The following is a 22,337-nucleotide window of genomic DNA, read 5'->3' as shown; positions in this document are numbered from 1 at the left end:
AAACAAGTACAGCTACTTAAGAAAAGATCATATTGTTCTCTTAAAAATAAAAGATCTCTACAAGTTTATACAAAATTTCCTGGATTCAGGCTTTTCTGAATGGAGTAATACTTATATTATCTGTTATACTGTTTTTCCCTCTTTCTTTTTCCTATTCAAGGCCTGCACCGGAGGTGGATGTACAATAAGCGAAACTAATTCAGCAGTAACTACTGAGAGTACTCCAGAAGGTATTCCTGCTCCTGAAATCCAGTCGTATTCCTCTGACTCCTTTAACATCTCCTGGACTAAGCCAGAGTACCCGAATGGTAAGTGAACTCTTTTAGCCTCAAGTTAAAAAGATGATTAGTAAAGGTAAATTAATATTCTAAATGGCAGCTTATATGTGGTGCTTAATTTTTAATGATCATTTTAGCGCATAAAATACCTGAGATACTATCATTGTCTATAGCTAGGAGATGTAAGTTTTCAGCCTTGCTTTGCTGTTTTAGTGGCTCAAAAGTGCTCCCTTTTGATGATTCTTATGTACTGCATTCTTTTGCTTAACGCTTCTGAAACAACTGAAGTGAAGGATAGTCTCTGACATTTCTTAAGAAAGTGGTTTTTTTTTGAGTATTTCATTTTTATTCTTGACTTTTAGATCCATTTATTGTTTTCTATAAATGCTTGATACTGAGTCAGTACACAAAGGATTATAGCTCCTGACAAAGTTTAGTTTATCTGTGTGTAAATTAGCTACCCATCCTTTTCTTTTCTGCTATGAGTTCTGCTCCTGTGCAGCTCAACATGCCAGGATAACTTCAGAGAACCACTCTTATGGGCAAAATGTTCGACATACTGGGATACCTGGGTTCAAAGCGCTGTGGAGTCACAGTTACTCTCCCACACCTTTATCTCATATGCACACCACAAACACCTCTCAGGCACCCTTGAAGAAAGAGTGGCTAGAAATGTGATTACCAGAGCATTGATATTCATATTGTGTCAGAAATAAGCCCTAGTAGTAAGTAAATGTATATAGTAAGGTGTATATATAGGATTGCCGCTTAACAAGAATGCCCAAGTACTGTGAGATAAATTAGATCAGCTACAACTCTGTCATCTGTTTTACACATTTTTGCTCCTGCTTTAAAAATAGATTTTTTTTAGTGTGCCATATGAGTACCTAGTTTCACGCATCCACCTGCATCCTTGGGACTTATAAGAAAGAAATAAAGCAAGTTGAATTAATCTGTGTGAATCAGAAAAGAGCTCAGTGAAGTTCTCAAAATTCCACCTGGAAGCTTGTTCCAACATAAGATCATATCAGATGTATGTATTTATGTTTATAAGCTAACAAGTAGTTCAGATAGACTCTCTAGGGAGTGTAAAACAGCAGAATTACAACTAGACAATTAAAACTATCATTAAAATATAAATTGCAAATTGATAATTATAATATAATCAAGATCATTCAAAATATGCCATGCTGAGATAAACAGCCACATTTACTAAAATTTCAATAACATTAATGAACATCTAAAATCAATAATTAAGATCAATTATTAAAATGGGTGGAGAAATGTTTTTGCCTAGATTGTGAGTTTTGTTTTGTTGTTGCATGAAAATCCATATTTGCATGCATATTTTAAAACAATGCATCAGTTGTCCACCTCTTTGAAATATATGCATTATTGTCTCATTGATTAAAGCATTGTGTGCAATTTTTAAAGTACACATTTTCATACATGTATACTTTCCCTTGAACATATTTGAAGGGGTTCACAAACCACCTTGAAAGTTCAAATACATATGAAATCCATGTTCAGTGTGGAAGGTAAATCCTGTTTTTTTTAAAAAAAGAAGCAAACAAATTCTCCTACATCCTTAAGTTGAATACAAATTACTTTCAACAATGTCTTTGATAGTCTAAAAGCTATAAATAACTATTATAATCTGTGAGTTAATTTACGTTTGCAGCAAGTGTTCCTTCTGCTTTCAAAATTACATATAGCACTGATTATTTCAGAATAATTTGTAAGCAATTAGAAATTTAAAGAAGGCAGGTTTATTTATCAAAAGTGCACTCTACTGCACATGGTCATGGTATGTGCTTACTGCCGTTAGTTATTCTGTGACTTTTTGCAACGGAAATGGTCAGACTGCTGGCCCCAGTGATCTGTTTGCTTCTCTGGCAGTCTGCAGTGTAGGAAGGGTGAAAAAGAAAGAGAAAGAGAGCAGCAGAAAGAAAAAAAAGGTGGCCAACTTACCTACTTTTGCTTCTACCCCTGCCCACTGTTGGCTTCAGATCTGCTCAGTGCCTACATGTGTTTCCAACGTACCCATGAAGGATTATAGCCCTGAATAGAAAAAAAGGAAAGATTGTCCGTCTGATCCTAATTCCCACATCTGCTGTATAGAGGAGGTTATGATAGGGTAGAAGTACATCTACCTCAGCAGAAAAGAGCTCCTCCGGTGAGGGAGCATCCAACCAGGTGGGCCAGTTGTGTCCATGGAAAGCCCTACTGCTGGCACTCTATGCACCAGTGGTAGTTCTGAACACAGACATTACAGAAGTAGGCTGGGACTGGGCTTAGATCTTCTCAGTGAAAAGCACCTTCATATGCCTGAGAAGTCCAAGGACTAGCCATTCAATTAAACTAGTCTGAGATTGCTAGGTGGGAGGAATTACCTTGCTATCAGTGGAGGGGATTTTAAAAAAATGTTAGGCAGGCAGTAAAAGATGGGGTGGAAAACAGGAGAAATATTAACCATCTTTCATCTTCTGTCATGGCCGGCATGAGTGGAAGTGGTTGATCACTCCCTCTCCACTCCAATTGGGATTGTTGAACTAGCCATTGATACATTTAGGTTGGTTTGTTTTATATGAGATAATACAAGTGCTTCTAGGAGGAAGCATCCTAGTGCTAACAATCAGATGGCATTCTGCAGCAATTCCATCCTTTTCTCCTTAGTGGATTGTAAGCATTAAGGAAAAATGTTGGAATACGTCGAAAGAAAACAGGAGGGCTATGAATAGAAGATGTTGCTTTCTGGACCTCCTGTAAACTTCCATGATTGAGGCAGAGTGGCAATACAATGAATACCTCATTCTGAAGCAACCTCCCAATGCTTCTCAATCTGGAATGTGTCGCTTATGGCAAGAAAATAGCTATTTCCTCCTGTGCAGGTGGAAGGGTTTTGTATATGTTACTTTAAGGAATTCTGAAACCTAATAATCAGTTATGCATTTATTGCTAGATGTGCTATTAATGATCATTTATATCCAACAGGCAGTTTTTGATGATACTTAGTGGGCTGATGCATGTGTAAATTCGCAGTATGAGATGTACATATCAGCATCTTCCAATCCAGTTTGGTATGGGTTTTTTCTCCAATTTCTTTTGGGTGGCAACCATGTTTAGTTCCTTCTACTGCCAGGCCCTCCTTTATGGATCACTGCCTTGTCGTGGCGAAGGGGCTAGCATAGCTCAATGAAGCTATGAGCTATGCCATGCAGGGCCACCCAAGTCGGACAGGTCATAGCAGAGAGCTCTGACAAAACGTGATCCACTGGAGAAGGAAATGGCAACCCACTCCAGTACCTTTGCCATGAAAACCCCATGGACAGTACCAAAACGCAAAAAGATATGACGCTGGAAGATGAGCCCCTCAGGTCGAAAGGTGCCCAATATGCTACTGGGGAAGAGCAGAAGGATAGTACTAGTAGCGCCAGAAAGAATGAAGTGACTGGGTCAAAGCTGAAAGGACACTCAGTTGCAGGTGTATCTGGTGAAAGGAAAGTCCAATGCTGCAAAGAGCTTTACTCCATAGGAACCTGGAATGTAAGATCCATGAATCAAAGCAAGCTGGATGTGGTCAAACAAGAGATGACAAGACTGAACATCGACATATTAGGAATGAGTGAACTAAAATGGACAGGAATGGGTGAATTCAATTCAGATGACCATCAGATATACTACTGTGGGCAAGAATCCCTCAGAAGAAATGGAGTAGCCTTCATAGTCAATGAAAGAGTAAGAAAAGCAGTATTAGGATACAATCTCCAAAATGACAGAATGATCTCAATTCGAATCCAAGGCAAACCATTCAACATCACAATAGTCCAAGTCTATGCCCCAACCACTGGTGCTGAAGAGGCTGAAGTTGACTGGTTCTATGAAGACCTACAACTCCTTCTAGAATTAACATCAAAAAATGATGTCCTTATCGTCACTGGGTATTGGAATGCTATGGTAGGAAGCCAAAAGATAACCGGAATAACAGGCAAGTTTGGCTTTGGAGTACAAAATGAAGCAGGGCACAGGCTGGTAGAATTTTGTCAAGAAAATACGATGGTCATAGCAAATACTCTTTTCCAACAACCCAAGAGACGACTCTACACATGGACATCACCAGACGATCAACACAGAAATCAGATTGGCTATGTGCTCTGCAGCCAAAGACAGAGAAGCTCTATACAGTCAGTAAAAACTAGACCAGGAGCTGACTGTGGCTCAGAGCATGAGCTTCTCGTTGCAAAACTTAGACTTAAATTGAAGAAAGATGGGAAATGCACTAGGCCACTCAGGGATTACCTAAATCATATCTCTGATGAATATACAGTAGAGGTGACAAATAGATTTAAGGAATTAGATCTGATAGACAGAGTGCCTGGAGAACTATGGACAGAGGTTCGCAAAATTGTACAAGAGGTAGCAACTAAAACCATCCCAAAGAAAAAGAAATGCAAGAAAGCAAAATGGCTGTCTGAGGAAGCTTTACAAATAGCTGAGGAAAGAAGGAAAGCGAAAGGCAAGGGAGAATGAGAAAGATGCAAACAATGGAATGCAGAATTCCAGAGAATAGCTAGAAGAGATAAGAATGCCTTCTTAAATGAACAGTGCAAAGAAATAGAAGAAAACAATAGAACAGGGAGGACCAGAGATCTCTTCAAGAAAACTGGAGATATGAAGGGAACATTTCATGCAAAGATGGGCATGATAAAGGACCAAAATGGCAGGGACCTAACAGAGGCAGACGAGATTTAGAAGCGGGGGCAAGATTACACAGAAGAACTATACAAGAAAGAGCTTAACGTCCCTGATAACCATGATGGGGTGGTCACTGACCTCAAGCCAGACATCCTGGAATGTGAAGTCAAATTGGCCTTAGGAAGTCTGAGCAATAACAAAGCTAGTGGAGGTGACAATATTCCAGCTGATCTATTCAAAATCTTAAAAGACGATGCAGTAAAAGTGCTACACTCAATATGCCAGCAAATTTGGAAAACGCAGCAGTGGCCACAGGATTGGAAAAGGTCAGTTTGCATTCTAATCCCAAAGAAGGGCAATGCCAAAGAATGTTCAGACTACCGCACCATTGCACTCATTTCACATGCTAGCAAAGTGATGCTCAAAATCCTACAAGCTAGGCTCCGGCAGTATGTGGACCAAGAACTACCAGAAGTACAGGCAGGGTTTCAAAGAGGGATAGGAACTAGAGATCAAATTGCCAACATATGCTGGATCATGCAAAAAGCTAGGGAGTTCCAGAAAAACATCTGCTTCATTGACTATGCTAAAGCCTTTGATTGTGTGGATCACAACAAATTGTGGCAAGTTCTTAAAGAGATGGGAGTACCAGACCATCTTATTTGTCTCTTGTGGGTCAAGAAGCAACAGTGAGAACTGGACATGGAACCACTGATTGGTTCAAAATTGAGAAAGGAGTTCGGCAAGGCTGTATACTGTCGCCCTGCCTATTTAACTTATATGCAGAGCACATCATGAGAAAGGTGGGGCTAGATGAATCACCAGTTGGAATCAAGATTGCTGGGAGAAATATCAACAACCTCAGATATGCAGATGATACCACTCTCATGGCAGAAAGTGAAGAGGAACTAAAGAGCCTCTTGATGTGGGTGAAGGAGGAGAGCGCAAAAGTTGGCTTGAAACTCAACATTAGGAAAACTAAGATCATGGCATCCAGTCCTCTCACTTCCTGGCAAATAGATGGGGAAGAAATGGAGGTAGTGACAGATTTTATTTTCCTGGGCTCCAAGATCACCGCAGATGGGGACTGCAGCCAAGAAATTAAAAGACGCTCCTGGGGAGGAAAGCTATGGCAAATCTAGACAGCATACTAAAAAGCAGAGACATCAGCCTGCTAACAAAAGTGTGTATAGTCAAGGCTATGGTTTTCCCAGTTGCAATGTATGGCTGTGAAAGCTGGACCATAAGGAAGGCTGAGCGCCGAAGGATTGAGGCCTTTGAATTGTGGTGCTGGAGGAGACTCCTGCGAGTCCCTTGGACAACAAGGTGATCAATTCGAGGAGATCAACCCTGACTGCTCTTTAGAAGGCCAGATACTGAAGATGAAACACAAATACTTTGGCCACCTAATGAGAAGGAAGGACTCCCTGGAGAAGAGCGTAATGCTGGAAACAATATGCATAGATGGCAAAAGAAGAAGGGGACGGCAGAGGATGAGGTGGCTAGATGGAGTCACTGAAGCAGTCGGCGTGAGCTTAAGTGGACTCCGGGGGATGGTGGAGGACAGGAAGGCCTGGAGGAAAGATGTCCATGGGGTTGCGACGGGTCGGACACGACTTCGTGACTAACAACAACAACAACTGCCAGGCCACACGTATGAATGGTGAAAGGGACAGGGGTGTAATAGCAGTTCATAGAAATATGTGTTCCTATGTCTAATAAGGAAATATGTGTGTGTGTTTGGTGAGGGGCAGGGAGAGGTTGATCCAAATGCTAAATAGCCTTCCGGGATAAAATTAAGCACCCATTAAGTCCCAGTCAAAGCCACAGACATTTGAAATGCTTTGCATATTGAGCTTTCCAAGTAAGAAATGTGTTACCCAAAAGCATGCATAAAAAGTAGTGTGTTTGTAGGGGGAACAGTGTCCTGAATTGGAAGAGCAAAAGAGGCTTATAACTTTAATCTAAACTTCGGTATGCCTACAGAAGGCACTTTATTTCCAGGGCCAGCAAACAAAACATATGATGAGTTCAGCAACCCATTAATTACATTCACAGTTCCATTATAGATGGTCTTGCTGTGCATTTTACAACTTCCACACAGCACTAATAATGTTCCCCTTGGATCTGCAGAACATTGGGTGTCTTTACGTATCAGGGTAAAGGCAGCAGAGGGTTAGTGGGTCAGGAGACCAATTATTTGCTAACTACCATTTAATTTCAGTGAAAATGGCAATAGTATGGATTCTCTTTCTTATGTTAACTATAATGTGGATTTTATATCCCTGGGATCTTTTAAAGAATTTTTACATATAGCTAAGAAATGAATGTAGTAACACAAAGCTATTTGGAAACTGCCATTTTCATGGCAGGATTATAATGATGGTAGGGGGCTTTAGGCATGCTTCTTGTGGACCAAGCCCTGTTTGCCTGGCAACTGGTCACCACCACCCACATTTGCTTCAGAAGAGAATCCCATAAGGATTTTGTTTTGTTTTTTAAACCTTTTGTCTGCATGGCAGTATCAAGCAATCACTAGTTAATTGGATTTTCCCACCTACCTAGAAGTAAGCAGCACTGGACACAATGGAACTTGTTTCTCAATATAGGATTATACTGTTAATTACCTGAGCTTTGTATTTTTTTTAAGTTTGTAATTCTGTTACAACCCACAAAGTAGAGCAGTAGGACTGTTTAGGAGAACTGGGGACACTTAGTGCGTAATCCTATGCATGTTTAGACAGAAGACAGTCCTACAGTTCCTGGTATACTTCAGGTAGCCGTAGAGCATGCTGGGATATTTCTCTGGTTAAACATGTATAGGTCTGCACTTTTAGTTTTAGCTATTTGCCTCAGCTGCCAGGATATGATTTTACCAGCTGATGGTCTCAAGGCTTCCTGTTTGCCTCAGAACACAGGTGAGTTTCACCAAGACATTTTGATTTAATGCACAGAATAGCATTTCTAGTCAATTAAATTTTTAAAAGTGGTGTATCTAAGGTTTATCCTCCCTGAATAACTGGCAGACATTTTAGGGGCCCTTGGCTGCAGCTTCTCCCTCCCTGAGAACCCAAAGCCAGCCAGTCGCATTGCTGGCCAGGGTTGGGAACTTGATGGGCAGGTGGACATGCATTCTGGGTTCTGGAAGGGGAAACATCTGGAGACCAACTTGGAATCAAAGCAGTAAAGGCTGGAAAAGAACTCTGTGTGAGAGAAGTCACCACAGGGCTGAAATACAGAAACTGCTGGAAGATAAACAATGAGTCGCTTGTCTCTTTCTGCAGACATAAATGTTTTCTGTTTACTGTTAACCCTTGGAGTGTGAGTGGATAACTAAGGGAAGGAAATTGCACATCTTTGAGAGCAGCCTCAGGAAAGAAAGAAGAATGGCGGCAAAGGAAATGACAGGATTTCAAGTCATTACCCAAGTTAGGCAAGGCTGCTGGGGCCAGAGGCTAGCAGCAAGGGGAGTACCTTTGACAACTGTAGGCGTATCTCTGAGGGACAAGGAGGAGAAGCCTATGTGTAAGAGGCAGATTGTCTTCCATGAATACCAGGTGGGAGGCAAACATGATGCCTGAGGAGAACCTGGACATGGGGTCTATTTATTTATTTAAAACATTTCTATCCCGTCCTATCGGACAAACGGCTCAGAACGGCTTTGTTGTTGTTAGTTGCGAAGTTACAATAATACAATAAATTAAAACATTAGAAATTGGGTCAAAATAAACAACATTTCATAAAACTAAGGAAAGAAAGGAGGAAAAAGAAAGAAGAGATGAGATGAGAAGATGTGACTGTGGTCAGATCTTAAAACATCTAAAAGTCCATGGCTTGGCCAGGGTAGCTATATAAAGGATACAGGAGCTACAAAACTGGACAGGCACACTCCTGAGGGCTCCCACAAGTGGACAGAAAAGTGGCAGAAGCATTCCCTGTTGCCACAGCAGTGCTCCCTCAGTTAGAAAACAAAAGGCACCTTCTGCCTCCTAGGCAAGGAGACGCATAGTAGAACTCAGGGCTACTTTTGGGGAGACCAGATGGAGGCTCCCTTGAGACAGGAATGTCTATAGCAAGGCTTAGGGCAAGGTGATTACAATCAAGAAAAGCAAATGTGGTTCTTCCGTTGAAGGCTGGTGGATATGGGTTATAAAAGGAGAGAATATCTCATATTGGGGTAGGAGTCCTTAGCTGGACTGGAATAAGCAACCATAAGTATATTACGAAATGAAGTGTGACCAGTAGCAGAAGGAAGTAAAAGACAACAGGAAGGAAGGTTAACACTTCCATTTTTACTCTAAAGTAGATACTGGTGGAGTAGGTAGAGGGTTTCCAGCCCAGATGTTAAAAGCCATCCTATCCCCTTCACTAGAGTCCCAACCCAAATTAGTGGCCTTGCACCTATAGCAAAGAATGAATAATATATAACTTGCAGACAGAGTTCTGAAGTAATTTTGAACACTTCAAATAATGTCCTTGCAATATTTCATGAGGAAACTTTGCCCTCTCTATAGAAGGCAGCAGTGATGCTCCTGGCCGAAATACCCTCTGCCCCAGCAACACTTCTGGATGCTGCCCACCCCCCAGCACTCCATCTCTTTCTTTTTGTTCTTTGTCCTCCCCCCACCCTTGATTTTTCTTTCTCAAACTCCACTGGGTTACTAGGCAGACACACATTTTCCTTCTTGTTATGTTAACTTTTAGAAGAGTTTGGGTGTGTTGCAGTGCGAACCTGCACTTGTGTCCTGCTCTCTTGATTTCCCCAGAGAGCCTTTTCACCCACAGGGCCATGCCTAAAACCTTTTCAGAGAAATGGCAATGCCAGATGCAACAGCCACTTTTGTGGCAGTGCACCTTGTATCTTCTAAAACTTAAAAGGAAGAGAGAAAGGAAAGGAAAGGAAGGTTGCTGGGGGCAGGGGGAGAGGAAACACACATATTGGCTGGGAATGATAGCATTCATTAAAGTTTCTTTTTAAAAATCACATACAGTATGTTGCAGGCTCTAGTGGCACCCATGGCTGTACAGATAGGCCTGGAAAAGAGGTATGAGAAAGGTTGTCCTTAGGGGTTGCAGGCCCCTAAATTGTTGATTTAGATAGTGGTGTGAAGAAAGGCTAAATGTGGTATCGTGACAAATAAATTTAAGAACTATTTTACACAAAGGAAAGAAACAGGCCTTTGTAGGAGTGAGATGTTTTCCATCCAAGAAAACAAAATGAGGCAGAACCTGTTCAGAGTTTTGTTGCTGATTTTCAAAGCCTGAGCCAGACACAGTGGGACACATGATTGCAAAATGAGAAATAAATTGCTAGAAATTAAAGACTTGACATTGGCAAAGGCTAGTGTGACTAGCTGCAAACAAAATAAGGTAGATTTATATATTAAATTTATATTCTGCCCTTTCTCCTTTCAAGGAACTCAAGGCAACTTACATTTCCACCCCCCCCCACCCCAATTCTTATCCTCACAACAACAGCACTCTGAGGTAGGTTGGGCTGAGAGTCTATGACTGGCCCAAAGTCACCCAGTTAGCCCCATGGCTGAATGGGGACTAGAACCCAGGGCTCTTGGATCCCAATCCCCTTAAGTACTATACCATACTGGCTTTCAGAAGTGAGTTTAGTTCAAAATCCATAGAGGGTACCAAGCTGAAAAAAACAGTTTTATCACAATCTTTGCCATCAAAAGTTTTAAATAGTTGTGGGTTTTGGGCACCTGCTGTTTTTCTGCCTCAGCCCTCTCCAGTTTCTGATTATAATGGGAGGAAGTGATTCATGCCCCTTAATACCTTTAACTGTAGCCGTTTCATTATATTGATGGGACATGTCCAGTAGCAAAAAGGGTGAAAGAAAGAAAGTCACAGAAATAGCTAAGTTCGGGTGTTTTGCACTATTAAGCTCAATAAACTATTATTAGCATGCAGTAGTTTCCAGCACTGCTCCATTATACAGTGAACAACATGTTCAACCTAAAGGGAGTGCCTTGTCAATGGGAAGCAGAGCTTAGCGAAACAGATCTTCAGGCTTAGCAAAACGGAAACAGCCTTTTTGGGACAATTTTTGGATGATTGGAGCTATAGTAGCACTTCGGAAAGGGAGTACATGCAACCCGAGCTTTGGTAATACAAACTTTCAAGGAAAGACTGCAATTCTATGGCTTTCTTGCATCCTTAACAACTGAAGGCCCCTGAACTCAGAGGCTTATGAGCATCTTATGCAGGACGGAAGGAGATGTGAGGACAATTTTCACCTTCCTGGCCTCGTGCCCTTCTATCTGGGGTATATTGGAGGGGAAAGAAGGAGGAGGGAGAGGCCCACTGTAACTTGTATCCCGACATCTCTTGTCATCTCCCAACCACTTCTCCACATCTTTAAGGTTGAGTTCTTGATCTTGGGTAGCACCCAGCATGGTTTTTTCCACACTGTCAGTGCAGGTTAGAGAGGTCAGGGCCCTAATTCCCCTTGCAAGAGCTGGAAATATGTCCCCAACCTTGGATTAAAAAATAATAATTTAGGTATAAAATAATTTAAGTCCTCTTCATATACTGCCTAGGAGGCAAAGGATTGCTCCCTCCAGTAGTTGGATCAAATCCATTGATACAGTAACGGCACAATCCTAGAGCCTCCCAACACCATGTGGATGGCTGTAGGATTGCTCATTGTGATCTTGGGTCTGGGACTCTGAAGCTGAGCCTCATCCTCATCCCTATGCAGCTAGTGTGGGAAGCTCCACGCCAGCTGCTACTTCTCTGAAACCACAACTAGTTCTTGGAGGTGGAAAGAGGCATGCCGGGGTGGGGTGAAGCAGAGATTGGAGACGCACAGTTATATTGATTCCACTTGCTGTTTCAGCCACTTTCCCTCTCCTTCCCCAGTAGACAGGCCATCTAGCCATCTAGAAGAAGTGCATGGTATGAGGTGTGGTCATTGTGATAGCAGAGATGCCATTGCCTTGCTTCTATCACTGGGTGCTCATAATCCCCAAGGTTCTTACTTGCACCTGGCATGTTGGCCGTCAGATACTATCCTAAGAATAGAATAGTTAATTTTACATGACAGTGGATGAAAACAAATCTTTTGATTTTATTGTAGCAGTAGTTGTTTTACACTAGTACCGCTTCTGTAATGTGCTCAACCACTGAGTGATGAAACAATACATTCATATTAGTACAGATCTGGTTTGTGTCTAGAGAGGAGAAGATCGACGTGTCAATTGCCAAACAAAGAAATTTCCCTGAGGCTTTGTGGGAAAGATATTAGGAATATGGTACATATCAAAGACACACAAAAAGTGCTTTAAAAGTTATTATCAGAAATACCAGAGGAGAAGAAAATTGGAAATAAGCGCCATCCTTGTTATAGAAAAGACTAATACATGTTTAAAGTGAACATAATCAATTCAGTATCTCTAGCCATGTATAAGCATGGCTGGCTCCCCCCTCCTCATAACAACACATTTTGAAATTAAGAAGAAAGAAAGGATAATGTGGTAAGTAGTTCATGCTTTGGACATGCCTGTGCAGGAGCAGGTGCTGCTGACAGGTGCCAATCTTGTTTGACCTGGCCCCTTACCTGCCCCTCTTTGCATGGTCAAAAACATCTTGTGTTGCAGTGGCCTTGCAACTGCTTCTAGTTTAAAACAAAACTAAACAAAACTAAACTCCACATGGTTGCTAATCTCACAATCAGTATAAGATCTAGTTTGACTCTACATGTATGGAAATCAGTAGAATGAGTACACTTAACCCTGAGGCTGATAGTGTAACAAAGTTAATGTTTTGTAAATGGTATCAGTCTGATAGATGATAGTTATACATGTTTGTCTATGATATAATAACCATTCTATTGGTGGTCGAGTTGGGAGTGGAACTGCATTTTCCCAGCTACATAATAATACAGTTTGAGTGCAGAGAAAATGCTATTTAAGAATATATGGCAGTGTTTTTGCAAATGAGGATTTCAGGATCACCTGCAACAACTGACAAGGCAGGGGCACATTCACTGATGAAAAAAGCTGATAGGAAGACCTTGTAGATCCACCATTTCTAAAAATTTCCTTCTAGTTTAAGCATTTAATCCTTGATATCAGGGATAGGGAACATGTGGTTCTCTAGATGTCATTGTACTGCAACTCCCATCATCCCTCATTAGCTATCCCCTATGGTAGTTGGAGTTCAGTACCATAAGAAGGGCCACAGGTTCCTAACCCCTGTTTTATATGCCAGCTGTCAGGTTTAATATGAATTAATGAAGTAATTAGCTGGGCAATCAAAAGTGCTTCTGGAATTTCCTTTCTTGGGGAACTTTTTGGAAATATTAGGGCTGCATCTTTTGGAATTACTGCTTTGAAGAAAGAATTTGACTACTCACCCACAGTGTCACTTCCAGTTCTATGATTCTGAAACAAGTCCAATTCTGAATTAATACAAAAATCACATGTATTGTATAAATCAAATATTCTTCATAATATTAAATAGCCTTCTTAATATTATTAACAATATATCATTGTAGTTGAGGGTCAAAGTCAAGGTAATGATGGAGGAATTATTTCTTAGTTGTCCTGCAGCATTATACTTTAAAAAAGAATCACTAAGACACTTGTTCTGAAGTATCAGGATTCTAAATGGCTGATATATATCTTCCATGTCCTTGTTTTAATCCCCACATTCATTTGCATACACATGGGGCTGTGAAACTGAATTGCCTTAACTTTCTCAGCTTGAGACCTGTTTTAACATATTTCCAGAACAGGTCTATTTAGATCAGCTTACTTTTGAACAGGATTAATTTATTTTAACAAAATAAATGCAGAACTGCTTTTCGGATTGCCAACAATTTACACGAAGGCTATTCAGATTTGGCGGGTGGGTTGGTAGCACCATCAATTCGACTATTCTGTTTTCTATGTAACTTTGCACACCCTTGAGTTCCCATAACCAGTGAGTTCCCTCCCATTCCCATAGTTTTGATCCAATAGCTATTGTATCAAGTCTGTTGCATTTGTTGTTTTCTTTGATTGTTTTGGTATTTTTAAAATAGGATTTATTACTAGTTATGGACTCTATATGAATGGCATTCTGGTACAGAACTCATCACAGCTGAGTTATCATACTTCTGGACTTTCTCCTTGGAGTCTGCATTCTTTCAGAGTTCAGGCATGTACTGCAAAGGGATGTGCTTTAGGCCCACTGGTGAGTACCTCAATTTACATTCTGCAAATGTAATAAATGTCAGATGGCACTGAATATCAGAGTAAATGGTGATGATTCACAATGGTCAGTAGTAACCCATCTGGCAAAATGTGACATTTTATAAAAAATGACATTAAAAGCTGCAAAGGACTGGAATAGGTCACCACTAGGCACTGTTCCAAAATATCATATAGGTATGGTGAAGATTGAGTCAGGGAGTGAAAAAAATGAGAGTGAAATGCATATAACTGAAATTAAGAATGTTAATACGTTTAAAAGTCACAGATGTGTTTTTTCTGATTTTTTTAAGAACGTAAGAGAAAGATTACTGTTCCAATAATGCATAATTTAAAATTCTAGCCTCTGCCTGGGTAAAAAGGAGTGGATATAAGGTTCCTAGAAGGCAGACAGCATAGCATGTCAAAATATTAATACCATTATCCAAATTGATCAACTATTTTGAAAAACTAGGAAACTAGATTTTAAAGGCAATTTGGCACAATAGCAAACAGCATATGGAGAATTTTTAAAAATATATTACCCTTAGGATAAAATTATAAATCAGAAGATGACGTGATATTTACATTCTTTTCTCATATTTACAGTTTGCCATTCAATAACCTTTTTGGTTCTTCTACAATGTATTTCTAATTACATAAAATATTAGATAACAGCATTTTCTGGAGTGTAAGAAACAATATGGTGTATTCTGTTGTGATATTGACTATGAAAAACAATTGTATTCAAGCATGACACAGTACCAAAATTACAAAGCTTCATTCATTGTGATGTTTCATCCTGAAGTGTTGTGGTTAATATTATACTTCTTAGTAAATTCTTGAAAGTTAAATAGCCCATTTGCCCACACATCTTTTTTACAAGGATAAAACCCAACGGAAACACTTGCTGTGGTACTGCTAGTAAAGTTTTGCTTAACAGCATCTTACTTCGTAGCAATAGCTTCACTGTATGAAGATTGCATCAAGAAAAGGACATCAAGTTTTATTTTTTATTGTTATTTTGATAACATTTCCCATTTTCTTTCCAAGATTCATTGCTTTAAAATGCTAGTAACATCATCCATCTGTAAAACAGGATTGTAGACTTTATTACTATTAAACATTTTATAGCTTGGACAGAGTTGATGGATATTTACTCTTAAAAGCATGAATGGCTTTTTGCCAATTTTTCTACTCAATTAAAAAAAAATCCTGGAAATTTAGGAAACAATCCACCAAGTGCTTGTGCAGCTGCTGCTGTTTGGCCTCCATTCATTTATGTGGGACTTGAATGAGGGTCCTACCCGAGCACTGTTCAAGCGCCCAAAGGTTGTACAGAAACAGCAGTGCTTGTTGAACTGTGCCCTTAAACTTGGTTTTGTTTTGTTTAAGAGGTCCCAGTTATTCTCTGATGGCATTAATATTGAAATCATTTCCCACCAAGTTCAATGCTCAGAGAGTGCTGTTGAGCACAAGGGATGGTTGTGCTCTATTTGCTGCTCACAATATATTCACTCTTACACCATTGCAATGCTTTTGTAAGATTCTACTCTTTTCTGGAAGAAACTAGTAAGTAACTGCATTTCATCAAAGCTGGGACTCAGCCTTGACTTCCAGAGCAATTCAAAACAGGGAGTTTAGAGTCAACCTAATACTTATCTGTATCTCTTGCTCAGAATGCAAACTGTTTTCCTGAGCCAGTGATCCATCTCCAATCACAAGAATTGAAATGCAATGTCTTTATTTAGAGAGCAACTCACCTAAATGCTGCCAGGAAGTTAAAGTGCTACATCTTCATTTGATTTTCTGAAAGATTCCACCCCCACCTCCACCGATTACCATTTATATCCAACACTTACTTTAAAAGCACACATCTTTAGCTCATTGAGGACTTTAAATAGAAACAGGGACATCTCCCAATGGTAAACTGATATTATCCTTCCAGCTATTTTTGTTGCTGATCTTTTATTTAATGTGTCCTAATCGATTGAAGAGATGCTATGTAATGCAAGCGCCTTAGGAACTGGATTTCTCTAGTTTATGTTTTTTTCCCCCTGAAGGTAGCACCAGTTACTTAAGGACTGCTATTGCAAATAGCTGTGATTTAAGTTATTTCCAGTGAAGGTTTCTCTGCAAATTTAATAAAAATCTTGAAAATTTATAATTAAAAAGATTAATGTACACTTAAATGGGCATCAATTTAGAACAAGAGCTAATTTCATTGCATTGCATTATGAAAAGAAATAGCTGTTGAGAATCATCTGGGAAACATGAAAACATACCTGACTGAAAAATTGCAGGAATGTATGCTAAGAAAGAGAAAGGAAAGAGGTCAAGTTGAAATATAAAGCCATGTATAATTTATACTAACTGATACATTAATTTTGGATATGTTGTATGCCACTTAATTTATTTGTGGCATATTCTGCTAACCTAATTTACTTCAAAATGTATTTTGTTCAGTTCCAGTGTTCTTAATTTTTAGTTTACTATTTTATGTAAATAATAAATAATTTCATATTTTGAATTAGTATTAATGTATGCTTTAAAAATCTGTGTATGCTTGCAGGTGGAGGACACATGAAGGAGGACACATTTTTGTCCATTAAATTTTTGCATACAATGTTTTGTCTGTATAAGAAAAATGTACAAAGATAAGCACAGTACTTACAGTTTAGAATGGTATACAAGGATTCAATTTCAATCTTCTGAAATTAACCAAAGTATATTATGACTTTGTGAGGAATGGTGAATTCAAAAGACTGCGGCATGCTTGATTCTTTGTTCATTTCTGTGAGACAGAAAATTTAAATAGTGCAGAGCAAGAGCATAATTGAAAAGAACTATAAACTTGAATTTTGTTTAGTTTATATTCCTGCACACCGCTAACTCCAAGAGGCCTTCTTTTGAAGTTAATAATACTTGTGTGACACAGATAACTGAAAATTCATGTCATACATCTTACATCATGCAACCGTTGCTATATTTTTTAAAGAGACAGCTAATAAAATTGGTGTAAAACAGAGCTTCAGTACATTTGTATAGGAATAGATGGCTTCAGGATTGCAGTCTACTTATGGGATATTCATATATTTCTTATGAAAATATATAATGCAAGCATCTTTTCTTCTAGCTTTTCCTGTTTTAGGGATGGAGCCATAAAGTGCTGGGAAAATAAGCTGTTTTAGGATGGCTATATAAGTGGTCATAGATTAGCCTTCTATAATCATATAGAAGTAGTCATACAGATTAGCCAGCCTGGTATTCAAGATGAATTGGGCCACAACACCTTGAATCCCCTTACCAGCCAGTAGGCTTGGCTGGGGGATTCTGAGAGTTGCACTCTAACACATCTGGGCATTTTATCATAGTCCAAATGGGATATAACTAAACCATGTGTCACCATGGCCAGTCAGATATCTCTCAGAATGACTGAAATTGGCATTCTGGGCTCAGCTTTGCTGGTGCACTTGGCACTGGTTATCCAGGTTCAGGGGTGAATCCAGGACTACACTCAAACTCCAAACCTTTGTCTTCAAAGGAAGTGTAATCACATCCAGCACAGGACAAATTCCTATTTTCTGTTATTCCTGTGAAAACTGCAAGAGGCCATGGCTGGAAGATGGATAACTTGGAGGAGAGTCAAGATCTCCACTGAGATCAGGCAACCATAGATGAAGAAAGAAGAGCGCAACAATGTAGGCTGATGTTCTGGACAGTGCTGCCAAACCTGCTCACAGTCAATGACAATTCTGAGGAATTCTGTCCTATTTCTGTTAAAATTGTTATCTTAATAAATTTCTATGCTGCCACCCAATAAAAGGTCCAGAAAAGATTTTTTAAATGAAATAAACTAGAGCATCACAGCAGGGAAAAACAAAGAATCCATATTAAACAACACCGAAGTTCCAAGGGTATAGCTGTTTATCCTCACTGTATGCCAGGACCAAATATGCACCAGTGGGATATCTATTATATCCAATTAATCTTCTTTTAACTTTATTTAATGTTTTTTGAAATTTGCAAATATAACAGAAAAATACATAGCAAGAAGAATCAGAGTCAGCTTACAATAACAGTAGAAAGTCAATGCTCATATCTTAAATATATACATTAGCATAAGCAAGTCATATATTTATCTAGGTATTTAAATGAGATTTATGACTATAAGATGTACGCTGAAATGAAAACAGGGCAGTAAGATATTTAGCAGGTGGATATTTATCCTTCAAAGCTTGAGGTATAAGTCCCTTTGCCACTGACTCTCAAGATCCACTTCTGCTGTCCACGCCTTAGTCCTCACATCTGAAGAATATGATTTAAAAGCTGCTAGGAATCAGCAAATATCAAATATTTTTCTGAAACAAAATTGATATGAACAATCATTTCAGCCAAAAGAAACCACTCAAAATGAACACCAACCTGTGACTCCTGGAATGAAGCTTTAGGACCTAATGAGTGAAGAAAACATGCTTTTCCCAAGAGGCTAAAAAGAGGGGAGAGAACCTGCAACAAAGGCAGTTATAGGCACACACTGATAATTCCATCATTATCCAAGAGCTCATTGCAAAGGGCATGAGGATGGGAAACAGGAACAGAGTTCAAGGCCAGCCAGTATGAGGGAGATGGCATGCCACATATGCCACTTCACCATTTGTTCAAGTACTGTCTCCCTTTTTTTTTGTCAAGAACAAAAAAAGGAGGACTCAAATCCACATTGGAAACACCACCAGTCAGCCACAATGGCAAACTGGCAATTTTTAAATTTTTTGTTCTATAGTGAATGGATTTTTTTAAACTTTAAAAATGTCTAAAAACCTACATGTATTTTAATTTTTAAAAATCAAATTTGCAACTTTGGGCTTTACTGTGAAGCTCATGTAGAAAGTAAAAATAATATTTAAAATTATTTGCAGGATATAAAATGTATGAATGGATTTTACTGCAAAACAGACTGTTACCACCTGGCTGACTTTCTTCCTTTTTGATAGAAAATGATCAGTGGGGAACCCAAGGCATAACAAAACATGGAAAAATAATGGAGTAGAACAAATGCACTACACTGATTCTTAACTATAATACATTGTTATTATATCATGATATAATATTAATGAGATTTGATAATATTTGGCATTTATATATGTGTGCAAAATAATGATTAAATAATATTTAAAATGTTTGGTTAAAGTTAAATAAAAACTTTCTTTTCAGAGACATATTACTAACTTAATAAATGAAGGTTTTATGAATTGTTCATGTTCTTCCCACTGAATTCCAGCTGTGTAAATAGTGGTTAGACATCCTTTGCACATGTTCCCTGCACATGTTCGAATGTAGTCTCACTTCTCATATTTTAGTACTAAATCAGGGCACTGAAAACAGAATTGAGGACTAGGGCTCAAATTAAGTCCATTTCTTTCTTGTATGGTAATAGCTGAACAAAGTGTTCCTTGTTCATTCTTGTGCTTCTCTGTTTTTAGTACAAGTCTTTTCATAAGGCTCTTGAATTGTTAAATTTGTAGGTAGAAGCTCGTACATTGGAAGATGCACCTAAAGGGAAAATGGAAGTATTTATCATCAATGATGGATCCAGAGGAGTTCAAGTGAAATGGCTTCCTCTGCATAAGCCAAATGGGCAGATACGCTATGCTGTTCTTTTTACTGGCATCTTCTATACTGATGAAGGTATTTCCATTGGCATGTTGTTGGAATTACTTTGGTATTGCCTTTATTATACCTTCTGTTTCTCAGGAATTTTGTAAAATAATTTTCTGGCAGAACTCCTATGGCTGCTGGACAGAGTTGGCAGCTATAAGATTTTATTTTATTTTAATTTGTGAAGTCCCAGATCTTACTTCAGAAATCTGCTCCAACTCTGAACCTGGGACTTGGAATGCCCTCTCACCAGCCTTACAGTGAGCATGGAAAGAACCACACCAACCTCTTCTCTGAGGTCATAGGAGCAACCTTGGAAACAGGCTTTGGGGCTTGGGAAAGGGAGAAAAGAGGCTCAACTGACATACAAGGTAACCTGGTAGCAATAGATATTTCCTGTCATTCTGAGACCAAGCTGCCAAACACTTACATGGCCAAAATAGATATTGAAATACTTTGCATGGAATGATAAACACAGAGGCAATGTTTATCTCTGGACTGGTCCTACATGTGTAGGATGCCCATAATCCTTCAGGTGGGTTAAAGGATGTTGCAATGTATTGCACCCTTAGTAAGATATTTCAGCATGCTACTACATCTGTCAAATTTGGACCCACAATCCCTTCGCACATATCATGTAGTTGGTTTAAATTAAAGATTGAAATGGAGATTATGATGAGGAGCTACTATGGAGGGCTTATTCGTGTTCTCCCATTTCAGGGAAAAAGCCTTGTCTTCAGCAAATATCTTAAAAAGCCTTGTTGAACTGATCAGCCAGTCCTGAAGAGAAAAGAATTTTATAAAATCTCACTTAATCTTTGTCTAGGACAGGACAGAAAAATCCCATTTGCTAATTACCTGATCACACTAGTTAACAAAATGATATTTTTTTCATCCTGGTCACTGTATAGATAAGTTTTTTACTTGGTTATAGTTCTTACTTTTTGAACTTTTTATTAGTTGGCTTCAGAAAGGAGGAATAGGAATAGAATAAAAATTGTAATAAACTGTGATGTTGTTGATCATGTTTCTACCATTTTTGCCCCATTTATTTGCTTTTTAAAATTTCTATACCACCCAACAAGTTCTATGGGCAATTCACAAAAAATATGCATCGTGATATAAAAACAAGCAAACAAAAATTCTCTAGTATACAACATTGCAACAATTTAGCAACATATGTAACAGATAAAACATTAACAATAAGGTTAATAGAATAAATCGCACATGATATGGACATAGTATGTTTTTATTGCTCATAGCCATTCAGACCAATTTCAAATACAAAAAAGTTATAAACCATTAAGAACCATAAAAATATAGTAGAAATATCATTACAATACCTAATAAAAATCACACAACTGTTCTATGGGAACAAATGAAATAAACCTTACCATAAAATTAGTATAAAACTGCAGAGTGCTCCCTAGCCTTTAATTTCCTAGCAGTCAGGACCAACCTTTCAACTTGGGTCAGAACATATGCACCATTGCCTGCAAGCAGTATACAAATCTTATCCAACAAAGGTCTATTTAATAGAGAATTGAGGATATAATGAAGGAATCTGACTCATACAGTGGAATGGATAATATTCAGTGTCCTCAGCTTCACCCACCTCATACATGCAGTGTCGTCATATGGCCACCACATATGCCATCATATTCCTTGGAGCAGAATACCTGGTACCCAAAAGATGGCAGTGTTGACGCCAGGCACACCTCAGTGGGGAATGAATTCCATAGCCAGAGGGAGGCCCTCTGCTTTGCTGCCACCTTCTGTGCCTTCCTTGGAAGAGGCACTTAAAGGAATCCCTCTGGTGTGGATTGTAACATCTGAGCAAATTCCAGCTGGGAGAGGCACTACATACATCAGCTGTTAATTTGCACCTTTGCTGTTCTCCTTCCTACCTTGTAGCCCTGTCTTTTCTCTGGACTTGGGTTGGAACCAGATTTAGGATGCTTCTAGACAAGGGGTAGGGCTTCCAACTCTACCAATGAAATGGTATTGTGAAGGTATTCCACTTTTGTTTTCTTTTTCTTTTTTGTTAATGGATTTTCTGCAGTAAAATAAAATCTGAAAGAAGTGATGGCAAATCACAGGACAGTTACAAGATAAGGATGGTGATAACAATGTGTGAATGAGAAAAGGTAATGATACCTTGAATGCCATAAGAAGAAGCACCCTCAGGGCCCTTGACTTTTTCTGGGGTAGGGGGCAGGGCATAGGATTATTCCAGTGCAGTGGAGAGAACTATTTTGGTTTGGTGCTTAGAATTTTGGACAGGGGAATGAGGCGCCCTGGGTTCTAGTCTCCTTTCAGCCATGAAGCTCACAGAGTGATTATGGGCAAGTCATTCACTCTCAGCCTAACCTTCCTCACAGGGTAGCTGTTGTAAGGATCAAATGGAGCCATATGAGCTGCCTTGGATTCCTCATAAGAGGAAAATGGTGGGCTATAAATGAAATGTAATAACAGTCATAATAATATTCAGAGTCCCAGCTCCAAGGCCTTTCATCCA

At 39.1% G+C, this 22,337-nt stretch overlaps 1 protein-coding gene across 1 annotated transcript in view; it reads left to right on the top strand.

Moving 5' to 3' along the window:
• Nucleotides 1-22,337, top strand: part of USH2A (usherin) — a 579,889-nt gene that overhangs the window by 265,573 nt on the left and 291,979 nt on the right. Inside the window, exons 34-36 of the mRNA XM_044449731.1 lie at nucleotides 161-308; nucleotides 14,014-14,165; nucleotides 19,687-19,849. Of these exons, the coding sequence (XP_044305666.1) occupies nucleotides 161-308; nucleotides 14,014-14,165; nucleotides 19,687-19,849 (463 nt within the window). The remainder of the gene's footprint in view (nucleotides 1-160; nucleotides 309-14,013; nucleotides 14,166-19,686; nucleotides 19,850-22,337) is intronic.

Source organism: Varanus komodoensis, unplaced genomic scaffold, assembly GCF_004798865.1.
Source record: "Varanus komodoensis strain SLA01 unplaced genomic scaffold, ASM479886v1 scaffold1, whole genome shotgun sequence".
In the NCBI taxonomy this organism is placed as follows: domain Eukaryota; kingdom Metazoa; phylum Chordata; class Lepidosauria; order Squamata; family Varanidae; genus Varanus; species Varanus komodoensis.
Note: the sequence above shows the minus strand (reverse complement) of the source record. Positions and strands in the feature narration are given on the sequence as shown.